The 17,277-nt window shown below is 62.6% G+C and overlaps 1 protein-coding gene across 1 annotated transcript in view; it reads right to left on the bottom strand.

Moving 5' to 3' along the window:
* Nucleotides 1-1,234: 1,234 nt before the first annotated feature.
* The window catches only part of LOC105485659 (G protein subunit alpha 11), a 29,291-nt gene continuing 13,248 nt past the window's right edge, over nucleotides 1,235-17,277 (bottom strand). Inside the window, exons 2-7 of the mRNA XM_011747994.3 lie at nucleotides 14,654-14,838; nucleotides 11,799-11,953; nucleotides 10,647-10,775; nucleotides 6,773-6,902; nucleotides 6,467-6,620; nucleotides 1,235-4,176 (exon numbers count right to left, since the gene is read on the bottom strand). Coding sequence (XP_011746296.2) covers nucleotides 3,986-4,176; nucleotides 6,467-6,620; nucleotides 6,773-6,902; nucleotides 10,647-10,775; nucleotides 11,799-11,953; nucleotides 14,654-14,838 — 944 coding nt within the window. The 3' untranslated portion in view covers nucleotides 1,235-3,985. The remainder of the gene's footprint in view (nucleotides 4,177-6,466; nucleotides 6,621-6,772; nucleotides 6,903-10,646; nucleotides 10,776-11,798; nucleotides 11,954-14,653; nucleotides 14,839-17,277) is intronic.

The following is a 17,277-nucleotide window of genomic DNA, read 5'->3' as shown; positions in this document are numbered from 1 at the left end:
TGGCAGGCACCTGTAGTCCCAGCTACTCGGGAGGCTGAGGCAGGAGAATGGCACGAACCTGGGAGGTGGAGCTTGCAGTGAGCTGAGATCGCGCCACTGCACTCCAGCCTGGGGGATTGAGTGAGACTCCGTCTCAAAAAAAAGAAAAAAAAGAAAAGAAAAGAAAAGCAAGGGAATCCAGACCCAGGCTTCAGTGTGGATGCACCTTGAGGACATCACGCTCAGTGAGAGACGCCAGAGACACAGGACACATCCCGCGTGGTTCCACTCCTAGGAGGTCCATAAAAGCCGTTAGATTCACAGACACGGAAAGGAGGATGGGGGGCGCCAGGAGCTGGGGAGCGGGACGGGGAATGAGTCTTTCGTGGGGACACAGTTTCAATTTGGGAAGATAAAGTTCTGGAGAGGATGATGGTGATGGCTGTATGACCGTGTGCATACACTTAATGCCACTGAGCTGTGCACTCAGAAATGTGTTATCTGCGGCCGGGCGCAGTGGCTCATGCCTGTGATCCCAGCACTTTGGGAGGCCGAGGCGGGCGGGTCACAAGGTCAGGAGCTCAAGACCAGCCTGACCAATAAGGTGAAACCCAGTCTCTACTAAAAAACAGAAAAAAATTAGCCGGGCGTGGTGGCACACACCTGTAAACCCAGCGACTCAGGAGGCCGAGGCAGGAGAATTGCTCGAACTGAGGAGGCGGAGGTTGCGGTGAGCTGAGATGGCGCCACTGCACTCCAGCCTGGGTGGCAGAGGGAGACTCCACCTCAAAAAAAAAGAAAAAAGAAAAGAAATTTGTTATCTGTATTTTACAATTAATTTTTTTTTTCAAAAGGAAAAAATAACTGAAGGAAGGCTGCAGAAGTACCACATTCGCAGCTTAAAGAAATGGAGGCCCAGAGGGCATGACTTCCCCACAGGCGCCCTGGAGGTTGAGGGGCAGGCCGGCCTGGGACCTGGGCTCCTCCCCGTCTCACTTCCGCGTCCCCAGCCCCCAAACAAGGCGGCGTTTCCCAAGCGGGTTGCTCTGGCCTGGTGCTAGTGAAATGAACTTGAAGCCAAGGGTCAAACACGATGATGGGGAGGGGCCCCGGGACACCGTGCGGGGACGGTGTCCCCACTCAGGGCAGGCAATGGCCTAGGCAACTCCAGGGCTCCTGGGGGCCAGGCCTCTGCTCACTCCCCCCAGCCCCCTTCAAAGGGCAACAGGAAATAAACCAGAAGGGGCCGCCAGCATTTAGGAACAAAATTTATTCCAATTTAAAACAGAGTTCATTTCAGGAGAAAGATATGAAAAGTCGACTTCCATCGGTGTCTGGATTAAGGGTCAGGGCCGGTGGCTGTGGGAGGTGACACTGAGCCGCCTCTCAGCCCCTCCTCCCATCCCTCAACGCGCACAACACATGCATTTCAAATGGTAAAAGGCTTAAAAACAGCTTGTATAGAATATTTTTTTTAAATAGATTAAGGTTGAAATTGTCTGAAATCAGGACTGTGTAATATACAAGTATCACCGGGTCCCGTCCACCAGGCCAGCCGCAGGATCCGCTGCCACCACTGGGGACATTGGCACGGGGATGCCCCTCTGTGGAAGCCGGGAGACCCAGGGTGTGGGTCTTGCGGTGGCCGGGGGCTGCTGCCGCCTGGGCGTGACATGGTCGGAGAAGGTGGTCGGCACTCACGAGAAAGCGTTGGCAGGTGAGATTCACCAAGGTAAAAACACACACCCCACACGTGGCAAGGGTTGGGGTCAGCTGTCCCTGCCCCTGGGTGCCACTGGCACGAGAACCACCGCCTGGGACTCTCCTGGAGCAGGCACCCTGCCCCGGGCCTGCGACACCCACCTCCGCTTTTTTGGGGTGCCAGGGGATCAGGCACTCAGACCCAGAGGACCCAGGCCAAGATGTTTTGGCGGCCCCAGCCCGGCTCTGGGATGCTTGGCACGGCCCCCTCCCTGGGAAGGGCTAATACGTAGCCCGGCAGCGCCCCGGCCGCGTGCTGGACGACTCCACCCTCAGGCCACGGCCAGGTCACCTTGTGCGATTTGGGCCCTCAGAGATGCCACAAGCACAGGCCCCCCACAGGACTCTGCTGCCGGAAAAGGTTGCCGCGGCCCTGCCAGGGGTGGCCCCATCTGCTCCCCCAAGGCATCGCCAGGCCCCAGCACTCGCCACGGGGCTTCTGGAGCCAACCCTCTTAGGTGGACACCTGGCACAAAAAAAGGATGCTTCTGGGTGAGGCGGAAGAAAAGTGGCGTGGGGAAGCCGGGGGGGTCCCGCCGGCCCCGTCTCCCCGTGGGTCTGATCACCAGAAATGTAGCTGCCCTGACCTGCACACATCTACCCTGCCCCCTCCACGGGGCTCCCCGCTTTTCTCCCCCTGGAAGCCAGCAGACAGCCCTGCGGGCAAGGAGGCCAAGGCAGGCCTGACAGTGGCGGGCGGGCGGGCAAGAACTGCTGGTCGGGGTGGCCGTATTTTGGGGCTGTCTTTCGTCATCTGTCGAAGCAGCTGTGCAGGGTCCCGGAGTGGCGGCGGGCAAAGGCAGCACGGGCGATCCATCCCTGGGACAGCTGTGCGAAGCCCAGATCCACAGGGCGTGGTAGTGTTCAGTCAACAGCGGATGAAAAAGCCACCTCCCCAAACACAGTCCCCTCGTTCCCACCTTCCGAGTCTCTCTGGGAGAGCCAGTCTTGGTGCCTCAGTGCCTAAGGGGACCCGGGAGTGGCCCCCGGGGCTGTGGCTCAGTGCGGCGTGGCCTGACGGGCCGTGGCCGTGGCCAGCCAGGCCTGGAAGCCATCCAGGCCGGTGCCTGCCGCCACCTTCCACGCACCCCTGGCCAAAGTGCGAGTGCTGGCTTCCGCTCCCCCGGGGCAGGGCTCAGGGGCGGGCACAAGTGCTCAGGACAAGGCCACGCACAGAGCAGCCGGCCACGTCCCTCTCTCTGCCTCTCGGGTACACACCTGAGAATATTCTATAAAAGTCCTCACCCCACCCTCACTGTTTCCAAATTGGTGACAACACAAAGCAGAACAAAACGAAAATAAATGCCCCCATCCAAGTGGCGTTTCTCCCAATGTCACCGGGGAGCCGTCCCTCCAGCTGCCAAGCCCATGTGGGCTCCGGTGGGGTGCGCTCCAGCCAGGGCAGGGTCCCCGGGCAGCCCCAAGAGGCCAGTGTTGGCCCTGGAGGCACAGCCCAGAGGAGCCCCCGTGGCTCCAGCCCGGGGACCCTTCCCAGCCTCTGCAGAGAGACAGGGGACCCTGCCATGACAGAGGGCCCAGGGCGTTTCTTCAACCTGTGAGTCAGGCGTTCTTTTTCCTCAAAAAAAAAAAAAAAAAAAAAAAAAAAAAGGTTAGGCACTTCCCAGGGTGGGCGACTGAGGGAGCCCCCCCACCCCCTCTTCAGGAGTCCAGTGAGCGAAGCACAGCATTGATTCGTGAAGAGGCGAGGCGCACTGGGCGTCAATAACTTAAAAAAGGGGAAAAACGTCAGTCTCCGAGTATCCACGCCTTTCGTGAGGAAGAAAAGAAGCGGGAAGGAGAAAGCAGCAGCAGGTGGGGTTGGAAGGACAGCCGTGGGGGGCTGCGAGGCGGGGATCCCCATGCTGGCTGGCAGGGGCTCTGTGAGGCCCGGAGTCACTGGGGGCATGGGGCGTGTGTGGGTTTTATGCTTCGTTGCTTTTTTTTCTTTTTTCTTTTTTTTTTTTAAGAAAAAAGCGAGCCGTAAGTCAAGGCCAGAAAAAGGCTGCTTTGCCGTTGACAGAAGGTGAGAAGGTGTGCGACGTGTGCGGAGGGAGAGATGTACATCCCCTGATAACTGTGAAATAAAAACCATTTGTTAAAAATATGAAAAAAAAAAGAAAGAAACTCCTCCCGCGGGCAGAGGCCCCGGCCCAGGCTCGGCAGCGCCACCCGCCCGGCAGCCGCGGGCGCCGTGGAAGGCAGGTCCTGCCCCGTGTCTCCGTCCTGTCTCCCCGGGCCTGGGCGCTCAGACCAGGTTGTACTCCTTGAGGTTGAGCTGCAGGATGGTGTCCTTCACGGCCGCGAACACGAAGCGGATGTTCTCCGTGTCGGTGGCACACGTGAAGTGTGAGTAGATGATCTTGTCGCTGTCGGGGTTCAGGTCCACGAACATCTTCAGGATGAACTCCCGCGCCGCCTGAGCGTCCCGCTGGGGCCCTGGGGGAGGGCGGAGGGTGAGGCTGTGCCCGGCCCAGCCCAGCCCAGGGCAAGGGATGCGTGGGCCCCTTTGTCACTCCCAGGGGATGAGTGAGCAAGGCCCACAGCCCACCCGGCTCGCCGCCAGCCCAGAGCCCGCTGCATGCCTGACGGGCCGCTGCTCCCCCACCCGGGTGAGCTGTGGTGCCCATCCCACTGCAGCCCCAGGGCACTGCTGTCAGGGCCCAGGTCTCCAACTGGGGGCTCCGTACCCCCACTGCTCCTCTGCTCAGCCCTCTGCCAGCCTCTACCCACTCAGTTCCACAGCCACAGCCTTCTAGGGCAGGCCTCTGGCATGGCTGCCCTGCGTGGCCCAGGGTGAGAGGAGAGGCCCCCAGGGCTGGGCAGAGAGCCCACAGAGCAGGAACAGCAGCCCCCACCCACCCACAGTGCCCCTGCTGCAGGCAGGGCCTCGGAGACGTCCCAGAGGCTCCTGCAGGCGCGCTGTTTCCCACCCGCTACCCCTGCCCTCCGCCACCCCTGCCCTCCGCCACCCTGGACAACTCGGCAGCCCGCCCAGTAACTCCTGACTGCCCCGATGGAAAGGCCCCTGGGGGTGTTCAGGGGACCACTCTGGGGACTGGCGGGACAGGGTTCCATGCCCAGTCCCTTGGCCTCCCTCCACCAGGGCTCCCTGAGCCCACAGGACAGGCTGCCAGGCAGGGGCCACGTGTGGCTGGAGCAGGTGCAGCACCCCCTGCCACTCCCCTGACCAGGGACAGCAGGGCCCCGCACCTGCTCCAGCGACCGAGGTCACACCGCGCGCCAGACCCCTCCCTCCCGCTGCCCTTCCAGAGGCAGAGCGCCCCGAGCGGCCCTCCTGACGATGACACCGAGACTCGCGGGAGGAGCACAGATCCCAGGTGGAAGCGAGGGCACCAGAGCTGTCCGGGGCCTCACTGCGCCTGGCGGGGACAGCTCTGAGTGGTGACAGCGCTAACGGCAGCCACTGACCACACAGACAAGGGCACACGACACCCTCCCCTGACCGTCATCTGCAGGCCCAGAGAGGGCTGGGCATGTGAAGACCCTCAGTGCTCAGCTGCCCTGACCGCCCCGCGGGGCAGGGGCCACACAGTGAGGGAGGGGCCCAAGCCTGCGGGCACTTACGCATAGAGGAGGACGCTGGGGCTACCACCAAGGTCCCCACGGGGCTGCGCTGACAGTGTGCATGAACCCTTCCTGTGAGACCCTCCCATACGGGATCACCTATACAGGACACCCCCATACGACAACTCCCTCCCGTATGACAGCCACCGATACAAAACTCCCCCTCCCCATGGTGCCCTTCTGGTATGAGACCCCTCCCACCCGAGATCCCCAGCCCCACAGGACCCCTTCCACCCGAGATCCCCCGCCCCGGGAGACCCCTCCCACCCGAGATCCCCAGCCCCACAGGACCCCTTCCACCCGAGATCCCCCGCCCCGGGAGACCCCTCCCACCTGCGATCCCCCGCCCCGGGAGACCCCTCCCACCCGCGATCCCCGGCCCCGGGAGACCCCTCCCACCCGAGTCCCCCGCCCCGGGAGACCCCTCCCACCCAAGATCCCCCGCCCCGGGAGACCCCTCCCACCCGAGATCCCCAGCCCCACAGGACCCCTTCCACCCGAGTCCCCCGCCCCGGGAGATGCCTCCCACCCGAGTCCCCCGCCCCGGGAGACCCCTCCCACCCGAGATCCCTCGCCCCACAGGACCCCTCCCACCCGAGTCCCCCGCCCCGGGAGACCCCTCCCACCCGAGTCCCCCGCCCCACAGGACCCCTCCCACCCGAGTCCCCCGCCCCGGGAGACCCCTCCCACCCGCGATCCCCCGCCCCGGGAGACCCCTCCCACCCGCGATCCCCGGCCCCGGGAGACCCCTCCCACCCGAGTCCCCCGCCCCGGGAGACCCCTCCCACCCAAGATCCCCCGCCCCGGGAGACCCCTCCCACCCGAGATCCCCAGCCCCACAGGACCCCTTCCACCCGAGTCCCCCGCCCCGGGAGACGCCTCCCACCCGAGTCCCCCGCCCCGGGAGACCCCTCCCACCCGAGATCCCTCGCCCCACAGGACCCCTCCCACCCGAGTCCCCCGCCCCGGGAGACCCCTCCCACCCGAGCCCCCGCCCCGGGAGACCCCTCCCACCCGAGATCCCCCGCCCCACAGGACCCCTCCCACCCGAGTCCCCCGCGCCGGGAGACCCCTCCCACCCGAGTCCCCCGCCCCACAGGACCCCTCCCACCCGAGTCCCCCGTGCCGCAGCCCAGCGCACCGTCAAACTCGGGGAAGTAGTCCACCAGGTGCGAGTACAGGATCTTGTCCTCCAGCAGGTCCTTCTTGTTGAGGAACAGGATGACGGAGGAGTTCTGGAACCAGGGGTAGGTGATGATGGTCCGGAACAGGGCTTTGCTCTCCTCCATCCGGTTCTGGCGGAAGCGAAGGCACCGGGGATCAGAGGGGCCCTCCCCCCTGCACACAGCCCGAGGGGCAACTGAGGGGACCCGAGTGAGGGGACCCAGGCTCAGCAGGTGGAGAAGGCCCGGTTCCCCATGCTGCCCCTGCTCAGGGCAGGGCCCACCTCATTGTCCGACTCCACCAGGACTTGGTCGTATTCGCTGAGGGCGACGAGAAACATGATGGATGTCACGTTCTCAAAGCAGTGGATCCACTTCCTCCGCTCCGACCGCTGGCCGCCCACATCCACCATCCTGAAAGGACACAGCGCCAGGACTCAGCCACCTGGGGCCCCAAGGCCCAGTCTGCAATCCCAGGACGGCTACCACACAGGACCCTCCTGCCATACCAGACTGACAGCGGCTGGAGCAGGAAGAGCCCCCACTGTTAGAACCGGCAAGGACGCTCAGAGAGCAGCCGCCCCGCCTCCAGAAGTGACCACTGCAGACCCTTCCCTCACTGGCAAAGGGGCCCGAGACCACTGGGCCCAGGGGAGCGGGCGCTAGGGTGGGGGTGCGAGAACCCAGAGGATTCTGGGCGCCAGTTGCTGCGGGAACCTGCGATGGGTGACCACAGACCCTACGTCCGGCATCTGGATGTCACCCTGAGTACAGAAGCCTTTCCCCTCGCTAGGGCCAGAGACACAGGTGTTCACCAAGTGTCGCTCACAGGAGTAAACGCTGATGCCACAGTTGCTCCCTGCAGGACCCCCAGTGACGGCTGCAGAGGGCAGAGTTGCTGGTATCGTCCTGGGGCAGGAGAGCAGCCCCGCCTGGTGAGCAGCCCAACCTCACACTCTCGGGCCACACACAAGCGGGAGAAAAAATCAGCTCAGACGGTACCTGTGGGCGTGGGTTCCTTACAGGAGGTTTACCTCTTTCTACTTGTGACTTTTCTAAGTTTTCTGTAATGAAGAAAGGCACTTTGGTCTTCTTGAAAGAATACAAAGGCAGAAGTGGAGAGTGCCGCTCAGGCCTCGGCCCCAGGCCCCAGGGAAGGCCGGGGTCCCTGCAGCTCTGCCAAGGACAGCCGGGCTGCCTTGGGCACGTGAGCCGTGAAATCCACCTGGTCTGGTCTGCAGAGGAGTCCAGCAGGCACAGGTGGATGACAGATGTGCCAGGTGACTCTAAGGGACAAAAGGGCCCGCACCAGCAGCTGCGGCCAGGCGGGAGGGCAATGGGTGTGCCGACACCAGGCCACAGCCCATCTGGAGTGTGAGGAGTCTCCTGCATGCCTGTGGCAGCCGGCAGGGCTGGGATCCAGGTCCCCCTGTGTCTTGTCCCCACCTGAGAGGGCAGGAGACCCTCCTCATGCACTGGGGCGATCCCACCAGCCTTCAAGGCCTCCAGACAGGGATCTGGCCTCCAGCTGCATCCCAGAGCACCTGGCCGGCCCTCTGCTGGCTCATGGCAGACAGAGGCGGCTGGCACAGAAATGACGGTGGCAGAGGACTGGGCTCAGGACGGGGCTCTGCACCCAGCACAGAGGGCACAGCCGGAGCTGGGAAGGGCCCGGAAGATGGTGGGGAGGAGGTGACACACCTGGCCTGAGCTCAGGGAGGGGACAGGACATTTCTGACAGAGGACACAGAGGCCTGAGCTGTGAAGGAGCCAGCGTGGGGCTGCGAGGGGACCCTGAGACACGAGGTGGGGAGGGGATGGTCATGCCACACCCTGGCCTGTGCCCAGCTAGCCTCAGCTTTATCCCGGGGTCATGGGCCCCGTGTGAATAAAAAACAAGAAAAACTTGCATTCCTGAAACAACATACACCATCGCCCATGTCCAGAGAGGACACCACAGCTTCTGCTGCCCGGCCTGCTCTGGTCCCAGGAGCCACCCAGAGCTTGGCATTCCTTGGCTTGTGGCCACGCTGCTCCGTCCCTGCCTCCATCCTCACGCCGCACCCTCCCTGCCTGCGCTGGGAGGCCGAGCTGGGAGGACAGGCGGGGAGAACAGACGGACGGCAGGGGGTGGCGCCCCCAGCCCTGGGGTGGGTTTCAGGGCAGGGCCCTCAAGGAAAACCCCACAGACTTCCTGGAACCCTCACGACGGCCTCGGCCGTGCACCAGCTGGGTGGGGACACCCTGGCCGGGAGGCATCATTCCCTCACGAGGCCCAGTGCCAGGGCGAGCTTGCGCTGCAGAATCGTCCCCTGAAGAACCCGGGGACGGTTCTGATCCGGAAACGGGGTCTGTGCAGATGTCACCGGTTAAGATGTCACACAGAGGTAGGGTGGCCCTGGCCAAGGACAGGTGATAAGAGAACAGAGGCAAAGACGCAGGCAGGCAGGACGCCGCATGAAGAGGGGGCAGGGATGGGGCAACGTGGCCACAAGCCAAGGATGCAGCCACCACTAGGAGCCGGGTGAGGCCTGGGCAGATCCCCTCCGCCTCAGAAGGACCCGGTCCCACCCACACCTGCATCTCAGCCTTCTGGCCTCAAGCACTGGGTGGGAATAAGGCCTGCGGAGGGAGTCTCACACCGGGCCCCAGCAGCCCAGGACAGGCACGCCCAGCCCTGCCCCTCAGCGGCCCGACAGCAGCCAGGGCCTTAGCACTGGAGATGTTGTACGGGGCCAGGGCCAGGCAGGCAGGGTCCACACTCCCAGGGACAGCAGAGTCCAGCCAGCTGCGCAGCCTACCCAGCACAGGACCCACGGAGGGTCCCCAGGGAGAACTCTGCTCTGCTGGCCGGCCCCCAGCCACAGTGGACCTGGAGCCCCAGAGACCAGACGGGATCCACAGGGGCAGCCCATGAAGAACAGAATCCAGCCCACACCACCCAGTGCCTCCACCCCAGCCTGGAGCCCTCCTCTCTCCTCAGTCCCTATGAACCCCTCCCCTGGCAGCCTCGGTCCCTATGACCCCTCGTCCTCTCCCTCCTCAGGCCCTATGAACCCCCTCACCTCGCTGCCTCGGTCCCTATGACCCCTCGTCCTCTCCCTCCTCAGGCCCTATGAACCCCCTCACCTCGCTGCCTCGATCCCTATGACATCCCCTCCCCTCGCAGCCTCGGTCCCTATGACCACTCCTCCCCTCACAGCTTCAGTTCCTACGACTTCCCCTCCGCTTGAGGCCTCGGTCCCTATGATCCCCCTCCCCTGGCAGCCTCGGTCCCTATGACCACTCCTCCCCTCACAGCTTCAGTTCCTACGACTTCCCCTCCGCTTGAGGCCTCGGTCCCTATGATCCCCCTCCCCTGGCAGCCTCGGTCCCTATGACCCCCCTCCCCTCGCAGCCTCGGTCCCTATGACCCCCCTCCGCTCGCAGCCTCGGTCCCTATGACCTCCCTCCCCTCACACCCTGGGTCCCTATGAACCCCCCTCCCCAGCAGCGTCAATTCCCATGACCCCCCTGCCCTGCAGCCTCAGTCCCTATGACCCCTCCCGCAGCCTGCGGCACCCCCTCCTCCAGCCAACACTCCAGACCCCAGCCCCATGGTCGCTCCATCCAGGCCCTGGCCCGTTGTGGAGACCCCGTCCAATGTCCTCCCCGCCAGGTCTCTTTGGCTCCCAGTCTGGATGGATGTGGCTACAACCCCCACACCCCCACAGCTCCTTCCCTGCGCGGCCCTGGCTCACACATACTTAGAGAGAAATCTTATCTCCCGGCCTGGTCAAACACACCCTGAGGATGAAGACTCATGGGCTTCTTTTTCTTTAATAAGACAAGACAAGATCTCCCTCTGTCGCCCAGGCTGGAGTCCAGTGGCGGCGCCATCATGGCTCACTTCAGCCTCGACCTCCTGGGCCTGAGCGATTCTCCTGCCTCAGCCTCCTGAGTAGCTGGGACCACAGGTACGCACCACCACACCCGGCTAACTTTTCAAATTTTTTTAGAGACGAGGTCTTGCTATGTTGCCCAGGGTGGTCTCCAACTCCGGGACTCAGGCGATCCTCCCGCCTTGGCCTCCCAGAGCGCTGGGTGCGCAGGCGTGAGCTGACACAGCAGGCAAAGGAGCCTCTCAGCGGCCCCCGCCTGCTGCGGCCCGGGCGGTACCTGAAGATGATGTTCTCCAGGTCGAAAGGGTACTCGATGATGCCGGTGGTGGGCACGCGGACCCGCAGCACGTCCTGCTGGGTGGGCAGGTAGCCCGAGGTTGCGATGCGGTCCACGTCCGTCAGGTAGCTGCAACACAGCGGGGGTCGCTCAGGCCAGCTGCCCCCGTCCGCGGGTGCAGCAACCACCCAGAGCAACAAGCCAACGTCTACACAGCGCAGCTACTGAAGTCCACGCCTGATTCCGGCTTCCTCGGTTCCCCTTATGCCTTTTCCTGCTCAGCCCGCGACCCCTCTCTGGGACCCCACCTGGCATCAGAGGGTCTCCTGAGGCCCTCTGGGCTGTGACCGTTTCCCATTTCTGACGCCCTGGGCAGTCCTGAGTGGGGCGACTCTCGAGTGGTCTGCCTGGGAGGCCGGGTGCCTGCACAGACCTTTCCGGCACCACCCGCAGGCCCTGGCATTTGGCTGCAAGTGCTTGGTTATCTGGGCCCTCCCACAGCCTCCCAGAGGCAGGGAACACACGGAAGACGAGCAGGAGGGCGGGGGACGGGCCTGTCCTTGTCCCCTTAGGGCCTCTGCCTGCCAAGCATGGAGGGCAGCAGTGCACAGCCTGCCGCGCGGGGGCCTCCTGCAGCCATGGCCCGGCCAACTGTCAGCACACAAGTCATCCCCTATCCCAGGCCCAGAGACTGGGAGAACCCCAACATCAGTCAGGGTCACAGCCAGTCACTAGTGGGAGACGTGGCTCTGGGGACGATGCCACAGGCAGGAGTAAGACAGCCCAGGGTGTATCCACCTCCCATCCCACGGCCCTTCTAGGAGACTGTGGGTTTGCGCCACAGGCCACAGGCCAGGCTCCAGCACCGAGGGTGGCCAGGAGCTCAGTCCTGACCCAGGGAGGGTAGTGGCAGGGCCAGGCGTACAAGGAGGCCAGTGTCACACCAGAGTCCACGGGCTCCTGCCAAAGCATGGCCCGTCCAGGGTCTGCTCTGCTCTGGTCCCTCCGGCCAGGTAGCTGGGGCCCACCATGTCCCTGCCCCAGGCGAGCGGGCAGGGGGCACCACAGGCGCTGCGGAGGGCTTCCCGAAGGGTCCCGGGCGCCGGCCCGCAGCCACCGTTCCCATGCCGCCTCCGGTGCGGCCGCACTTACTACTTGGCAGAGTCGGAGAGCTGGTACTCGCGCCTGCGGTCGTAGCACTCCTGGATGCCGGGGTCGTCCCACAGGGTCTTGATGGCGCTGACGTACTGATGCTCGAAGGTGGTCACCTTCTCCACGTCCACCTCCCGGATCAGGAGCGCATTGGCCTGCGAGGGCGGGCAGGGGAGAGGCCGAGAGCTCACCAGGGGCCACAGAGCCACCAGAAAGCTCGAGCGGCCCCTCTTCCAAGCCTGGCTGGCCTGGGCAGCATTCTGCAGGCTGCGCAGTCAGGACCACTGACAGTTTCGTGTAACCATGTGTCAGAAAAACACGAGGCTGCCTCACAGTGCGGTTCCTCCAACAAGGCTCCAAAACCAAAGTCTCCCAGTGGTGCTGTCTGCAGGGTGCCGGGAGGCCGGGCTTCGATTCACTTCTCAGAGGTGGGGAGGGGACGGCGTGGGGAACAAGCACGCGTGGGACACACACGCTTCAAACCCGGGACCTGCAGGAGGGCAGTGCAGCACCGAGCACGATGGAGCACGACAACAGAACAGACGGCGGCGGCGCCCAGAGCGGGCGAACAGCCCAGCACTCACTGCCTCCAGAGACACTGGGAGGCAGGAAGCCCAGACACAGGGCGTTGCAACCAGCGGCACCGCCCGCAGTGTGCAGCTCCAGACTCAGTTTCTGCCCCGCCTGGCTTCTCTCTTTCGTCCAAAAAATGCTTATCAAACACCATCAAGGGCAAGCACCACACCCGGTGCTAAGGATGGCATGCGGCCCCCGAGCCGCCGCACTCAACAGTTTACCAACAGTTCACCCACTGCCCCAACACGAGCCGCCTCCCCCTCACGCAACCCTGGGCAGTGGGCGGCCTCAGGCCCCAGCTTGCTGCCCTGTCACAAAGGCAGGCCAACCGCACAGACACGTGCTTGCACACACACACGCACACCCTTCAGCGGCAGACACTGTAGCGGACTGTCCATTCCCCTCCTGACACTCCGTATCCCCGTCCCCCGGGGGCACAAGCCGACATGACCAGCCACAGTTTGGCTGAGGGACTGGGGAGGGGACATACTGGGTGGGACCCAGATGGGAAAGAAGGGAGTCTTGCCCTGGGCTCTGGGAGCCATGGGGCCCTCCCAGGCCCCCCAGAGTGGAGACTCAGCCCTTGCTTGTCCCCTCTGAGCAAAGCTCCCTGGCCCCGACTCCAACTTCAGCCCTCCCCTTGCCCTGCCCCCAGCCTCTCAATCTGGCCTGGGATAAGCACACCTAGGGGGACTTGGAAAAAGAGACACAAACCCCAAAAATCCCACTCCCTGGAAACTTCCAGATTAGGGATCAGCAATCTGCTTCTGCAGAGAGCCAGAGAGCACGCCCAGCTGTCCCGACCACACGGACCGTCTCCAGCACTCAGCTCTGCTGCTGCTGCCGAAGCACCATGGGCAACATGGCAGAAATGGGTAAGTACCAATAAAACTTTATCGACAAAATCAGTCTGTAGTTTGCAGACACCTGTTTCAGATGTTGATGGAGATCTATGCCCAAACATGAATGTGGACGCTCAGAGGGGGCCACAGCTGGAGGAGATCACAGCGGGAGACAGGGCAAGTGGCAAACCAAGATCTAAGCACAAGAGCCCCACCCCTGAAAACAGGGCTACAAAAGCGGGATCAACGGCCCCTCGGCTAGAAGGCCCCAGGGAGGCCACTGGCAGGAGCCACGGCTGCACGGCTGCTGGGCCTGCCCCATAGGGCGGCCACTCGGGGAAACTGGAGGCTTCTCAGAGGGCAAATTCAGGGTAACCCTGGGACCCAGCGATTCCGCTCCCGGGCATAGCATGCAACTGAGGGAAGGGAACACGTGGTCCACATAAACACATGTCCACAGACGGTCACAGCAGCTCCATTCCCAACAGCACACACATGAAGGCGCTCACACGTCCGCCAGGGGATAAATGGGCACATACACGTTCCCTCCATGCACTGGAACATGACTCAGCCATGAACAGGGATGAGTCTGACACACGTCACAGTGTGGATGCACCTTGAGGACGTCACGCTCAGTGACAGACGCTGGACACAAAACGCCACACAGTGTGCAATCCTATTTCTATGAAATGTTCAGGACAGGCCGAGCCACAGAGGCAGGAAGCGGATGTGTGGGTACCGGGGCTGGAGGAGGGGGTGGAAGTAATAGCCAATGGGGAAGGGGTTTCCTTTGGGAAGATGAAACGTTCCGGAATCCGACAGCGGTGATGGCTGCACGACTATGCAAACATATCGAAAACCACCAGATTATACCCTTTAAGCAAGTAAAGTACATAGAATGTGAATTATAACTCAATAAAGCTGTGATTTAAAAACAGGGCATCAAACAACCTCTACTTTATTAAAAAAAAGAACAAAAAAACCAGGGTGGAGGCCAGGCATGGTGGCTTATACCTGTAATCCCAGCACTGTGGGAGGCCAAAGCAGGAGGACTGCTTGAGCCCAGGAGTTCAAGACCAGCCTGGGCAACATGTGAAATTCCATCTCTACAAAAATTACAAAAAGTAGCTAGGCGTGGTGGTGCACCTGTAGTCCCAGCTACCCGGGAGGCTGAGGTGGGATCACCTGAGCCCACAGCTACTTGGGAGGGAGGCTGTGGGGCTCGGCCACGCAATGCCCGTCACAATTCTCCAGCTGGCCCCCAGGAAGGCGGTGGTTGCTGTTTCCACGTCCATGACAGGAACGGATGGATGACCAGGGGTAGCCTGGGCTGGCCGGGACGCCCGGCACGGCCCCACCCCGGCAATGCGGCCACCGTGCTCACTGCCAAGCCCACAGCTGCCCAGGCGCTCCCCTCCCCAGGCGCCCGCGGCTCACCTTGTTCTGCTCGTACTTGTAGAGGATCTTGAGCGTCTCCATGGCCCGGATCATGGCCTGCATGGCGGTGAAGATGTTCTGGTAGACGAGCTTGGTGAAGCTGCGCTTGTCCTCCTCCGAGTAGCCGGCGCCATGGATGATGCGCATCTGCTTGATGAAGGTGCTCTTCCCGCTCTCGCCCGTGCCTGGGGACGGGACACGTGAGAGCGGGTGGCAGTCGGGGCCCGGCTCTCGTGCCGCTGCCCCCTCTCATCCAGACCCCGCCACGCTGCAGCGCCCAGCATAGGAAACCAAAGCACGTGAGGCTGACCGTCTCCAGCAGACGCCACAGCCTCCTGACTCCTCAGAAAGAGTTTACAAAGCGCCCTTCCCATTCTCCAAGCCAGGGTCTTATTGGAACCACCCTTTTCCAGAAGTTCTGCGAGGACACACTTTCCTGGGGGCCAATTTGGTATTTACGTCAAAGACCACACGGTCTCAGGCCAAATCAAGCCACACGGCACTGGCCCCCAGCTGGGACTGCACAGCTCCCCCACAGCCACACCAGTTCATGATCAATGGCCGCCAGAGGGACAGCCCACAGATGCGGCGGCGGTGCCCCGACAGATGGGCTCACCCCAAGGGCTTCTCTGCACAGACCACTCCAAGGGCTGGGCGCCCCCTTCCCCAGAGCTTTGCTCAGTGGCCACGGCCACCCTGCCCCCGTACGCCAAGCACCCCCGAGGCTCTCCCCTCTCCCTCTTGGTGCTGTGGCGGGGTCAGCCAGGACAGTCGTGCCTGCCGCAGGTGGCCCTGAGCACGTGCCTGAACCCCTTTACGTCTCCATGTCTGCCATGACCTTGCTAATACCCACGATGCTTCCAGAGAGGAGTACGCTACCACCCCATCTCCGAGATGGGCACACTGAGGGTCCCAGGGCCCCAGACAATCAAAAGGACCAGCAAGTCAGCCTGGAGAAACTATCGGGAAAGGGGCCCACGTGGCCAGCTGTCTCTCCACCCCAGCCTCCAGATGAGCCCCCCACGCATTCTGGGTGACAGGGGGGTCCTCACTCCAGCCCATCTCCTGCCTCCGCCTCTCACTACCTGGTCACCTCCTGGGCAGAGACTCCGTCTCCCCGCTTTTCTTCACCCCCACGTGCTGGGATGTCAATGCTGGGTTTTCCAATGTGTCCACAAATCTCTGATGCTCATCCCTTCCAATACTGGAGGCTAACTCCCCTCCCCTTGAGGATGGGCTGGACTTAGTGACCTGCTTCTAGCAAACAGAATGTGATGGAAGTGACAGTGTGCCATCTCCAAGGCTAGTTCACAAAAGGCACAGGGCTGCATCCTTGCTCTCCCTCTGGGGTCACGGGCTCTGGGGAAGGCAGCCGCCCTGCTGTGAGCACCCTCCAGCAGCTCCACGGAACTGAGGCCTCCCACCAACAGCCACTAGAGGGAGCCAGCCTGTGAGAGGCTCCTCCAGCCCCAGTCCAGCCTTCGAATGATGTGGCCCTGCTTGGCTGGTATCGTGACTACAACTTCTGAGAGAGCCCAATCCAGGACCACGCAACCAAATGCTCCCAAATTCCCAACCCTCAGAAACTATCTGAAGTAAGTTTTCTTAATTTAAGTTGCAAAGTTTTGTTAATTTAAGTTGCAAACTATTACACAACAATAGCTAACTTCTAATTTCTAAAAAGAAACTGCCTCAACTCCCTACTCAAGTAATAACCCTGCTGAGGCCCCCGCTGGCCTAGAGACTCAAGCGTCACCGCCCCTCCCTGCGTGCCCCTAGCCCACCTCTCCAGGCTCACCTTCACCACCCTGTGTCTCTGAATCTTCTGGCACCTCCCCACTTCCACACACGTCGCACGCTGTGCCCTCTGCCCACAGTGCTGTCCCAATCACGGCTGCCTGAAGGCTGCCTGGTGCTGGGACCCAGCTCACTTCCTCTCACAGCCTCTGCTCCACAAAGCCCCCGAGGCCCCAACACAAGTCTCCCTCCTGTGCTTTCTGGAACCTTCCTTGCTGCCCACAGTGGACATCGTTGTGCAGGTGCCTGTCGCAAGCCCCCTCGCCTGGCAGCTCCTGGAGGCGAGACAGGCTGCGTGGGTCCCACAGTGGCCACAGCTGCCTTCGGGAGGCCCTCGACAAAGCCCAGGAACTGCTCACAGCACCTGTGTTCCCTGGGGGGGGGTCTCACAGAACACCCAACACATCCCGAGTGGGGAGCCCCAGCGGCAGCTGCCTCCTCCCAGTCCTTTTCTCAACCATGCTGCGTCCTTTTCGGAAGAAAGAAAATGGACTTTGATTCTGTCTCAGGCAGTGATCCGCCTCCCAGCCCTCACCTCATCCACAAAAGGTCAAACCCACCCAAGTTCCGGGACACGAGGGGTGAGAGTGGGTGTGCAGGTGAGACCACCTTCTCCCCAGAGGGACCCCCACACGCCCTTCCCTCACCGCGCCCTGAAGGGAAGGGTGGTGGCATGGAGGGGATGTGATCTGAGCGGCCTCAGCTCTACTGACGGGTGTGAACGCTGGGCCCCGAGGGGTGCTCAGCAGCATCCCTGGCCCCCGTCCACTCCATCTCAGGAGCACCCCCCGAACTGTGACAACCATAGATGTCCCCAGACACGGCCA

Source organism: Macaca nemestrina, chromosome 20 (assembly GCF_043159975.1).
Source record: "Macaca nemestrina isolate mMacNem1 chromosome 20, mMacNem.hap1, whole genome shotgun sequence".
In the NCBI taxonomy this organism is placed as follows: Eukaryota; Metazoa; Chordata; class Mammalia; order Primates; family Cercopithecidae; genus Macaca; species Macaca nemestrina.
Note: the sequence above shows the minus strand (reverse complement) of the source record. Positions and strands in the feature narration are given on the sequence as shown.